Below are 12,039 nucleotides of genomic sequence, written 5' to 3'. Positions count from 1 at the left end.
CAGATGTGGGAATACACCAGAGAATAATTTCCACTCAGAGCAATGAGTGAGAGCATAATATAGAGTACCTTTAAACAAATACTGCAGTTGCCTCTTACACACAGGGTTTCCAGGAAGAGAAAACATCTGTGGAATATTACCCAACCCAAGAACCGTTTAACGGGCATTTGTCAAAAATTTTATGCCAGAAACACATTCAGAATTTAACTCGGTAAAATTGCGTCAGAATTCCTATGGGTGCTTATATGTATACATAGGTATACACGTATGTACACATACACATGCGTATAAAATCCGCACTCTGTTCTGACACAAGACATCAGCACGAGCCGCTGCTTTTCTCTCCCTCTCTTCAGTGCCATCTCCCCTGCCAGCTATTTTGCACTCCTGCTGGAAACTTTAAAACTTCTGTTAGCAAACTGGGAGGTGAGAAGGGCACCAGAACTGGACCAGTACGAGCCACTGTGCAGTTGTTTCAACAAAAGGTGGGTATTGTGGTATCACTTCCAGTCCAAATGCATAATAAAATCCAAGTTATTTGCCAAATGAAACTAAAGGTTCTGCACCTCCACTTACTTGTCTGGGTTCAGCTTTGCATACACAGCCGTCTCCATTAAATTCAGAAGAATACATGAATGCAGAGCTACGCAAATGTTTGAGAGCCAAAGCCAGGGCCAAAGATAGCATGCTGGCCGTATTTTCCCTGTTATTGGTTTTAAGTCAGAGCCATAATAGATAGTTTTAAGGGTCCTCACTTTAACTGAACTCGACAAAAAGCAGCACTACTGAACAAAAATTTCCTAAAGGTAAACAGCCTGTTCTTCTATACAAGATGCAACAGATGCCAAAGAAATAATCGAGCTGCTAAGGCTGTAGTGGGATGAATACTTCAAGCTAGCATGAAAAAAAAAAACCAAACCCCAAACCAAACACAGCGCTCTCTTCATTCTGCTTTAGCTGTTTTTATACCTCATTTTCACACCATTCCCTTTCTTGTGCCAGAATATCTGTTTATGCAGCTACAGGGTGATCCGGCAGCTTATCCCACTGGAAACTAACTTTTCTTTTTGGCAATGTCTGAGGAATTGATCTGGGTTAGACTGCTTCTTAGGCAGTAGAAGTAGCTTATGATGTTTGTGAAACATCCCAGATCCTCTCAAATTAAAAGGCCTACAAAAAAAAAATGGATACCAGTGCCATTAAAGACAGTGATTTATCTCCTAACAGCCAATTCTTGTCCTCTTCACATACAACCTCTGCCCCGTGGTCCTCGACACCATTTCTCCCCTGGATTTGTTTGCAAAGGGTTGATGAGAAGTCTCATGCTACCAAGTTTGCACGGTTTATATAGAAATATTCCTCACTACATTTAAGTAATGTCCCGCTTGACAGCCATTAGGGAGAACAAAGGTCTAGCATATATAAAGAAAAGATGGTCGTGCCAGCAACCAGAGTTGCCTCCTCCCGGAAATGTCTAAATAGACAAGCAAACTGACCCATGAGTTAGCTTCCTTACAAGGTAAAATACAATTCCAGTAAAATTCAGTAGGATGACTCCTGTATTTGTTTTTACAGGACTCCTGGTCATCCTACAACCCTTCCACAGTAAGGACACGAGCATGTTCCTCAAAGGGTCTATAATGGAGGTCATCCAGGGTATTAAGCAGAAGTTTTCCTCCATTTTCTTCACTGAAGCATGACACGCTGATGAATTATATCACTGTGGCACAGGTTTAATGGTATCTCCTGCTACCTTAATGGAGGATCAGAGATGCTATTCTTAACACAATGTGTCAGACTATTACAATTTCTTCCATCATTCTGAATACAGCATAAGGTTAAATAAACGATGATAATGTATTGCCACATGCTTAACACAACACTTCCCCGAAAGCTATGAAGGGCAGAGACGGTCCATCAAGAGGCAATCACGGTGAAACAAACAAAACATCACACTCTTCATGTACTCCAACATCAAATGCATCAAGATTACAGAAGTAATTTTGAAAGAAAAACAGTTCAAAAGAGCGAATTGAATGCAATTTTAACTATCAAATAAACAGAACCTTGAAATAGTTTATATCCTGAAGTAGGAAAAAAGCAAGACGAAGATTTGTACTGGCCGATTAGTGCAATGTTGCAACAATATCCCAAGTCTAATCCATTGTGGCAATACCGTCAGACCAGCTATCACACACCATGTCCTCTACATACTTAGATTACCAACACCCAAGACAGAGGTAACAGTGGCATCACTATTTTATTGTGGTCTTTGAAACAATGACTTCAGTTTGATTAATTTTTAATAGCAGTTGTACCTAACCAGAAGGATAGATAACTGCTATTTTTAGAAGTATACTATAACGTGTTAGTTAACAGAAAAATCAGGAAAGATACTTCAATCACTGTTCTATTCTATTAATTCCTGCTATAAAGAGATATGCACCCATCTGAGTGGCGCCCATTCAAAACCCCATAGCCAGACCCATGGAAGCCACGATGGTAATGACAGAGAACAGGCAGCTGTCCTGCCACTATTGTACATATCATTAAAGGTGTGCACAGCACAGTGGGGACTGCTGATGTGAACGGGAAAGGACCTTACTGTCTGCCTGTAAATCCATCCTTTGGTGCAAATATGCAAAAAAGAGGCTCTTTGACAGAATGGTGGTGGGTCAAAGCGGGGGGTGTGTGTGTGTGAAAATCCTGAAAATCCTGACGAGGAGCGATACTGCCACTCTGGTTTAAATTTTGATGCGTGGAGTGGCTAAAGGAGTCTCCTGAGATCAGCACAGGGACTAGAGATCCTAAAAGGCATTGTTGCTATTTCTAATTCACCATGGGCAAAACAACTGACAGAAGGGTGTGAGGCTGGGATGGCAGATGGAAATTCTCTTGATGGGTTGTACTGCTCATCGCGGACGGGTGGAGTATTCGGCTTCTGCCTCCACGGTGCCTGCGAACCCCTGTAGGATCATTTATTCGGTCTTTGTTCTCTAATGAGTAGATGCCATAATTCATGGTAAAACTCTTCCTTAGTACGTAGACCAGATTCTTCTTTCTGTGGCCCAAACTGTTTCCTAAGACTGTAAATTATTCCCTTCCTTCATATATATTGATTTGTAACTTTTACAGATTGTGCTGATGTTCCCCAGAGAGCATTTTCTTCTAGACTCTTTAATTACCAAAGGAGTCCATGGAGGGGTTCCAGAGCATTATCCTGAAGAGCATACACACCATAAAAGCCACCAGGAGTGGAAAATGCTACCCAACAGATTATTCTGGGAAATGGAAGAAAAATAATCTCAAAATTCTGGACACAGTTAGGAGCTTGGCAACTGCACGAGCTGCTCTGCTCCCAAATGTTCAGTAAAGAAAGTGCTGAGAGTATGAAAGCCCATGCATGACACAGAAGTTCCCTGCAAACGTTAACTCTTTAACATATACAGCAGTGGTTATGAAGCAGTTACTTCAAAGGAATCATCAAGTAAAATGGTCAAATGTATTAAAAGATTCAGACCAAAATGTTAACAGGCACACAGGTTCTTAAGCCTACAAAAAGGTCTGTTTTTTTCTGGACAGTCAGGATATCCCACAGATTATTCTTCAAAACGAACCTAGATATTGTTGGTACTCACAGTGTTAATACTATAACGTTAAATGGCAATGTCTGGCTATTGTTATTACCAGTTTTTCTCATCCTTGCTTTTGATCTCTTAGCTTTCCTTGAAGGCCATCTGAATGAAGCTATGCTCTAATCTCCTACATTATTAACATTTTAAACCAGATTCTTACGCATAATTTTAACAACTCCCTCCAAACTCTCTTTTTTTTTTTTTCACATGCATTCTTCATGAACAGCATTTAAAGCCACTACTGCGATCCTCCAAGCCCACCCTGGGAGCCTTCTCACCTGGAATCTGTGCCTTGATTTCACAAAACCTGTTTTCACACAAATGTCTCCTCCTTCATTTTTTTCTTAAACCGTTAAGCACTATTGGGACTAAGTATCTTTATCTCAATGACACTTTCAACACTTCTTTCTACGGCTGTTCTTTCGCATTATGTGGGAATCTGTGCAGAGCTCTGTATCCTGTTCTCTGCTTCCCAGTAAAGCGATTTATTTAGTCATTAACTTCTGTTTCACAGTACAAGCCCAAAACTTTCAAATGCTTCATGAACAATAAAAAAAATAAAAAAAAAAAAAAAAAGGAAAACCCTACCCCCTCCCCAAAGATATGCATGTGTACTATAGTCATCTTCATGCAACTTCAGAAAAAAAGAGATGCTGGCACCCAAGACCGACAGGCACAGACCCATGCTCTGCACTCTCCTGCACCTCACAGGAACGTAGTGAAGGAGATTGTAATTTCTGGTCCTTAATCTCTCTCGCTAGCTCTGAGCACAAATTCCACCGTGGTCCTAACGTTCCCCACCCAACCTTTCCTACATGGAATTGGAGTGGTGTTTCCCACAGGATGTTCTAGTTCGTGCGAACTGATGTTTGCAGATAAAGGACAGACAGACAAAAGACAGACACACAGGTCTTGCCCAAAGACTCCCGAATTCCATGCAGCCACACATCTGCCTTGTCCAACTCTGCATAACTTTCTTTCTGGTTTAGGGGTGTGTAAACTGTGGCCTTGGGCGGGATATCTGCTAACAACTCGACTCACGTTTTCATGCTTCATGTGTTTCAGGAGGCGCAGCTCTCGGTAGGCTCGTTTGGCGAAGAGTTCAGACTGAAACGGGCGGTACAATTTCTTAATGGCCACTTTGGTGCCACTTCTTCCATCGATGGCTGAGCTTTACGGGAAAAGAAAGAGTTTGGTGAGCGCGGACTGAAGCAAGACTGCAAACCCTGCCACCCCGCCGGCGCCGGAGAGTGGCCGCGTCCTGCCCTGCGCTGCCCAGCCCTCAACCTGCGGCCAGCCAGGTGCCTGCCTGGCCTCCCTGTGCCAAGGGAGGAGACCACCTCCCAGAGCACTTTGCCTGCAGCCTCCCGCGTCGAGTTTCATTCCTTTAAAAGGCTGCCAGGCCCTGTGATGAAAAGTAGCCAATTTTCGAAAGCTTTAAAGAGGAACATCTGGGAAGGAAGACAAAAAAAAAACCAAAAAGCAAACCAAAAACCAAAAAAAAAAAAATCCCACAAAACCACCACCAACACAAACCCAACACCAGGTGTCCCGTCCCAAGGGCCAACACCCCGGGTTTTGGGGACGCTGCCGCCCCGAGGGGGCCGCACCCCGCGGGCCGGGGCCGGTAGCGGCGGGCAGCGCTCCCCGGGCCGGGGCGGCGCCCCGGGCTCGGCTTGCTCCGGGGACGAAAACCCGCGTGGGACGGAACGCGGCACGCCTGCCGGCTCCCCCGCGAAGGGCCGGCTTCCCCCGGCGGCACAGCCCGGCGACCGGCTCGGGAGCGGGCAGGTGAGCGGCGAGGCCGACCCCCCCCCCCCCCCCTCAGCCCCCCGCGGGGCCCGGCAGCACCGGGCGGGGCCAGGCCGGGTCAGGCACAACGACCGGAAAAAGTTGGCAGGGAACAACGCGAGAGAGAAGAGGGCCGGGCCGGGCCGGGCCGCGTCCCCCCGGCCCGGGGCAGAGGCCGCCGCGGCTCCCCTCCGCCGCCCCCGCCCGGGGCCGCCCCGCCCCGCTCCGCTCCGCTCACCAGACGGCTCCGTAGGCGCCGGACCCCACCGGCTGCAGGTCCCGGTAGCGGTCCCGCACTTCCCAGAGGGTCTTGGTGATCTCCTGCCGGTAGAAGCCGTTCTTGGGGGAGGACATGGCGCTGCGGCCCCCCGCCGGCACCCGCCGACAAAGAGCCCGGGCGGGGGCGGGCGCGCGGGGGAGCGAGAGCGGCCAGCGCCGCCGAGCCGGGCTGCGGCGAGGGGCTGGGCTTGGGCGAGCGGCGCCTCCCGCCCCCGCCCCGCGCACCCCCCGCGGGAGGCCCGCCCGCCCCGCACCTCCCCCGGCGGGGCCGGGCGTGCCCGAGCCCCCCCGCCTCCCCTCGCCCGGGCACCTGGGGCTGCGCTCGGTGGAGGTGGAGGGCGGCGGACTGCGCGGCGTCCCGGCGGGGCTGGAGGGGCGGCGAGCCGTCCGGCGCGCCGGTGCCCGGCGGCGGTGGAGCGTGGCGAGGCGGGCAGGTGCCGAGGCTCTGGCTGCCGGCACAAGCCCTTGCCGTGGGGCTGAAAGCAAACCCGCCCCGGCCCTCTTTTCGTGCGTGTGCGCGCCGCGGTGCGGCACTTCCCTCGGGGCTCGTCTCGCCGTCGTCTCTGGGTCGGGTGAGATGCAGCCGCCTTGTTCTGCCGGAAGGTGTGGAGCAGTACGAGGGGCTGTAACTGGTGGGAGCTGGGAGCGCAGAAGCGAGTTTTCGAATGACCTTTGCGCGAAAGTGTACGGCTGAGGGCTTCCCAGCTCACCGCCTCGGGGTCGGACCCCAGGTTTCAGCAGTGTTTCGTACAGTCCAGTAGAGAGAAGCACACACTTGATGCGGTTGCTCAGAGCAAGCGGTCCCGTGCACCGTTGGTGCGATGCGAAACAGTTGGAGTGGCAGCTTGAAACAATTGCAGTGCTGGAGCATGCAGAGTAGCAACCTTCTCAGTATCTCTATAGTAAATAGGCCTGGACGAGCACGTGTAAGGCAAAGACCTGCTTCAAAAAATGTTCTGCATGTTCTCCGTGTGAATATAATCAAAATTCTTGTCCTTTGGGTCTGGTAAAGCCTTTGTTTTGTCTGACTTCAGCCCTGAGCAATGTTGCTGAGGCTAGATAATTCAGACTTGCTGTCACTAGAGTTCAATTTGTGGCTTAGCTCGAAAGGGGCAATCTGGCCAAGGTTCGTGGTTCCTGGTGCCTTTTTGGTAGCTGCCACCGGCCCAGACCTTTTCCTGCCTGACCGCTGAATGTGGAAGAGCAGCAGCCCTGCCCAGGAAAACATCCTTCCACCCAGTAGCTGTGTGTTCCCGGGCTGCTCTCTGCTGACCGGTGACCTGTTTGACTCCCTGCTTTAGGGAGAATGGAAAGCGACCTTCTGACATTTGGCAGGTAATATGGGGCTTGTGTCAAGTGTTAGATTGATGATACGCATTTGCTTTTAAAATCCACTGTCCCAGGAGATTTTTTTTTTTTTTTAATTTCTGATATCGCTTTTATGCCATGTTAGCCATTCAGATGATGGCTGGAGTGAAATGTGGTACAGGCAAGGTGAAGGATAGAGCAGCTTCCGCTCAGTTTTGAGCCAGTCCATTAGTTAAATTACCTTTAATGACAAATATGTATGTTTCTAATACAGTAAGGATTGGTTCTGCTTTTGATCCCTCACCTACTTTTCCTTTATCCAGTTGTGGCAAAAGGATGTTTTCTTACTGCTTGCTTTTTATGTAGGCAGAAAGTAGATGATTTTGATACAGCAGATGAAAGTACTAACCCAGCACCAAGACAATGTCACTCTTGTGCAGAAGCTGAGAATAATACAGAGCAACTTTTGTAAGATACTTTAAATTCATTGGCAAAGTTGGCCAGTGCTGGTTCTCCCATGTTTTTCCTTCATTTAAGTATTTAGGTATACTTTGCTATAGATGGATGAGGTGGCAGTGTAGGTCAAATACAGGACTACCTTTCCCATCAGGTCGCACATATAGCAGATGAACTGATAAACTTACTGAAAAGACTAGGAAATCAGCACTGTTGTAACAAGGGAAGCTTTGTCTAATAAAACCTTTAAAAGTGTCTATGAAGGCAGTGAGATGAGAAACTCGGATCCATCCACAGCTGATAGATCTTACAGCAGCATCACAAAATGCATGAGCCTCAGCATCCTGCTAGGCTTGGCTGGATACATGGTGATGTGTTTCCCCAAAGACAATCTGTTGCAACGAGACTAATAGAATACTATGGCCATATCTTATCCCAGGCAGTGTGTGCTTGACAGGGTAAATTAAAAAAGGAGTGCTATCAGATATTTCTGCTTTTGGCATATATTTATTGTAAAGTTTATAGAATGAAAAGGGACCTTCTTCAGACATCATGAATAAAAGATAACATGCATTAATGATGCAAAAATCCCACTTTTCTAATGCCCATCCCATAAAGGGAAGCTTGGCAAGGTTGTTACGAGGAAGAAACATTTGTTTTGATACCTTTGGTTTTTTTGAAAGAGCCAGCTTCCTAGGTGGTGGAAGGTTGTCATCAGCTGCAAAGCATATGAGGTAGATGGGATGCGTACAGTAGTCTTTCTAATCCCTCCCAGGACTGAGAGCTCAATTTACACTCCAGCCTGGATGTGAGTTTTCGGTGCTGGAGCAGGAGCTCTGCAAGAGAGCAGTGAGAAAGCTAACCATGTTTTCCTGAGAAATTCTGCATGTATGGAGTCTGGTGAGAGAGTTTGATGGCAACGCTGCTCACAACAAACTTAAATTAGCAGTGATAAAAATGGAACCGTGGGCTGGCTGCTGGGTCTTGGGTGAAGGAAGTGCATCTGTGCAGGCAGGGAGAGGGACTGGGACCTTGATCCCCAATCCAGGCACTGGCAACGTGGATTCAGCAGGGAGAAAGCAGGAGATCATACAAAGTCCTTAGAAAAATCAAGCATCTTCCCACCTTTCTATCTGTTTATGAGCTATCTTTCACATGGTCATTTTATTCTTGATAGACTAATTCACGTATGAATAATTTAGTTCTGTAAAACATACCTTAAATGTCAATAAACACAAAATCTTGCTTAATTGTCAAAAGCCGATTTCTAGAATATTATTTTTTTAACCAGCTTGCTATATCCCCACGTTCAAAAAGTACTCTGTTCTTGTCTGCTTAGATATGTTGCTGTGGAGGAAGTAAATCCATTTTATTTATTACAACAAGAAGTAAAGCTTAAATAATAATAAAAAAATATCTCAAGTTTTCATCTGAAAATATTCCAATGCTATTATGTCCCCACCCTTTCCCTGTGGAGCTGCTGCCAACTATTCCGCAACTTTTCTGTTTTTGTCTCTCTGACCCCTGAGCAGGGTGCTTCAGTTCCAGTTTCTGTGACATGGAGCAGCCCTGGGGGCCTCGCCATGCTGCAAGAGCACTCAGCCATTCAGCAGAAAGGAATAAATACACAGCACCTATGTGCTTTTTTTTAAAAAAAAATTGTTTTGTACACTGGCCATTTCATTTGTTCAAGAGGTCATGAGAACTTACTAAGTAACTATTTACTACCCCATTATCTCTGCTTGCTGGAGAGAGGTGGAGGAATCGAGGCTGGGTGTGGAGGGTATCAGAGAGCTACGTATAGACCAACTGCTTTTAACACTCTCCTAACTCTTTCCTCAGAGCCTGCCTAAAGGTCCTCTTCATACTCATTCCTACAATAAACTGTAGGAGTTTAGTTTTTAAACTATCACAGATTGTCGCTGTCTGAGATGGTATCGTGCACGGAGGAAAAAATCCTCGTGTTGAAGAGTTTCCCAACTTCAATGCAAAAATCATATGAAAAGAGTGCTAATGGAGATCACTGATTGATAGCTTTACTTATTTGTCACTACACAGTTGTGAACATCACCTGTTTAAATCACCAAAAACTTGGTGGTACTCTTACCCATCTTTCCCATCCTCCTTAATGTTGTATTATATTGTTGCATTTCCATCTCAACTTAATGAGGGAGCTGGACAGGACAGGACTATGGTGTGTTATTTTTGCACAGAATGTAAAGTAACTAGGGTTTATTCTTGATTTGAGCCTTTGGGCTCTATTATAAAATGAGTATGAAATAGGAATATATTATCTTAGTGCTAATCTACAGGATATTATTCTACAAGGAGCAAAGTATGGCTCAGTGGAGGCTGCCAGTTATGGCAGATTTAATGTGTATTTGTCTCAGGGCTGCCACTGTGATTCAGTATTTCTACTGCGTTCAGTATTACTTGTGATCAAATTGGAACCCAAAAGGACTAGCTAAAACCTCTGGGCTACGATACACATCTTAATTTGTGACAATAATTGAAGCTGGGGGACTATGCAAGTGCAAAATGAAGCATCTGTATGCATGCAAGATTGAAGCCTAGTGGAACAGTTTTGCTCATTATGTAGAAAGTTCCCGTCTAATGGATTAAGTGTCGGGATTGGTTAGAAGATCAGTGTTTGCATAGGAATCTCACAATATATTCCCTCCTTGTAGTGAAAACGTAGACCCTTTTAGGCATATCAGTTCAATATTTTATCTTAGAGCAGAAAGAAGGTCAGTGGCAGCTACACTAATGCAGCTTTCTGAGTCTCTTGGTACTAGTCCCTTAAAAACCCTTATGCTTTTTGCCTAGACTCATAAATTAATGACACTTGGTACTCTCACTTGTGCAAGTGTGCTGATTTTCTAAGGACCAGCTTTATAGAGTTGTGCTACATTCATAAACACTAGCAACACAATTCATGTGTAAGAGAAAGAAGCAGCTGCTTTTAAAGCAAACAGAGGTGTTGCTATTAATTCCTTCCTAAGGACACTGATCCTGCCAAGGCTGAATTCCTTTCTGCTGCTACCAAAGGACATAATTTACCCAATTTACAGTGCAATTCTCTTTTAGCAAGAGCTAAATCTTTACCGCTGCTCATCTGTCAGGGATTCTGGGGCCAAATCAGCAATTTACAGATGTAGCACTTAAATAATGAGACTTAAATATTTGTGCCTGTTGCTGAATATGCTACTTTTTGAACAGATTCATCTTTGACCAGGTCCTGGGAGTCGGGAAGGTGGAGGTCTGTTTTCTTGTTATGTTTCAGGAGCACACGTGATGGGAAGAAAGGAAGTAGCTTTTGTATTGACCGCTCCCCACGTCTGTCAAAGGTGCTTTTGCTGCCAGCATTTTGTCCTTGAAAGGGTTGTCCCCTCCTGTCCCTGGGGTGAGCTCGCTGTGTCAGATCCTGCAGCGTACTGACCCTCCTTCCCTCTTGCTTTCATCTTTTGCACCACATCAAAAATATGCCAAGAGCACTAATGGGAATTCTGCCACAATGCTGTGTAATTAATGGCTCTTGATCTACTGGTGCATGATGTATTTTTTCATATATCAATGTTGATTGCCTAATTTCCTATTATTTTTCCCCCTATAAATGCCCGAAGTTATTAGTAACCCTGCTGTTTCATACTTGTGTAGCTACTTTGTGTGTTCTGGGAGGAGGGAATTCTGTGTCTGCATGTGATACCCTCCAACGCTGTGCTCTTCCTCTAAACCACCCATGTTTTTTCTTGCACATTGTAAATTAGAGATTTCTTTAGTCTTGTCTTTATTTCTGGTTTTGGGCTTCAGTGCTGATGAGGTAGAGAGCTTAAAAAAATAAAGCTGCAGATTTTAAAAGAAGTGTAGTGTATACTTATGCATGTCAAAAGACTGAGATGTATGCAAAGGACTTCTTTTTCCACTGCTTCCAGTGATGATAAAATTACTAGACTTGGGGTTGCACTTAACACTGATTACAGAGGGAGACAATAAATACTAGAAGTCATTTCAGTAGCTGGAGGGATAACAATCTCTTGTGACTGAAAGCTGAAATTAGGTAAATTCAGATTAGAAGTAAATTGTTAACAATGACAGCAATTAACCAGAGAAAGCCCTGGGAGAGTTGTGTTCTCCCCCAGTGGAAGCCTGAGCCATCTCCTCCGCCAGCATCGCCCAGCTGTGCTCCTCTGAGCGTCCCTTCTGCGCTCTGCAGGAGTGATAAGCACCCTAATTTAGTGTGGGCTAAAACCTATGACGCTCTCCTCAAATGTACATGCAACGTGTAGAGGACCTACAAAAGCATGATTGTAATAATGAGACTGAGTGGTGTCAGGAGATTAAAACCCCACAGTTTAAGCAGGCTCCACTACAAGTTTTGCAAATAAAATTTGGGCCATGTAAACAATGCCTTCATTAAAGACATTTATAGGAAATAAATTTTTATAAAATAAAATCCTTTTATATTTATTTACTCTTTAAAATTTACTTTTAAGGAATCTGCCTTACAGGTTCACTAAGCCTGACAAAGCCCTCACTCCTAGATGTTTACCTCCATTCGCCTGTTTTGTGT

At 45.6% G+C, this 12,039-nt stretch overlaps 1 protein-coding gene across 2 annotated transcripts in view; it reads right to left on the bottom strand.

Annotated features, from left to right (window-relative positions):
• Positions 1-5,878, bottom strand: part of MAPK12 (mitogen-activated protein kinase 12) — a 41,295-nt gene extending 35,417 nt beyond the window's left edge. For both annotated transcript variants that reach the window (XM_052790874.1, XM_052790875.1), the window contains exons 1-2: positions 5,665-5,878; positions 4,677-4,806 (exon numbers count right to left, since the gene is read on the bottom strand). In XM_052790874.1, coding sequence (XP_052646834.1) covers positions 4,677-4,806; positions 5,665-5,780 — 246 coding nt within the window. In that variant the 5' untranslated portion in view covers positions 5,781-5,878. The remainder of the gene's footprint in view (positions 1-4,676; positions 4,807-5,664) is intronic.
• Positions 5,879-12,039: the final 6,161 nt, after the last annotated feature.

This window comes from Harpia harpyja, chromosome 6, assembly GCF_026419915.1.
Source record: "Harpia harpyja isolate bHarHar1 chromosome 6, bHarHar1 primary haplotype, whole genome shotgun sequence".
NCBI classification, from domain to species: Eukaryota; Metazoa; Chordata; class Aves; order Accipitriformes; family Accipitridae; genus Harpia; species Harpia harpyja.
This window is presented reverse-complemented; position numbering and strand designations above follow the sequence as displayed.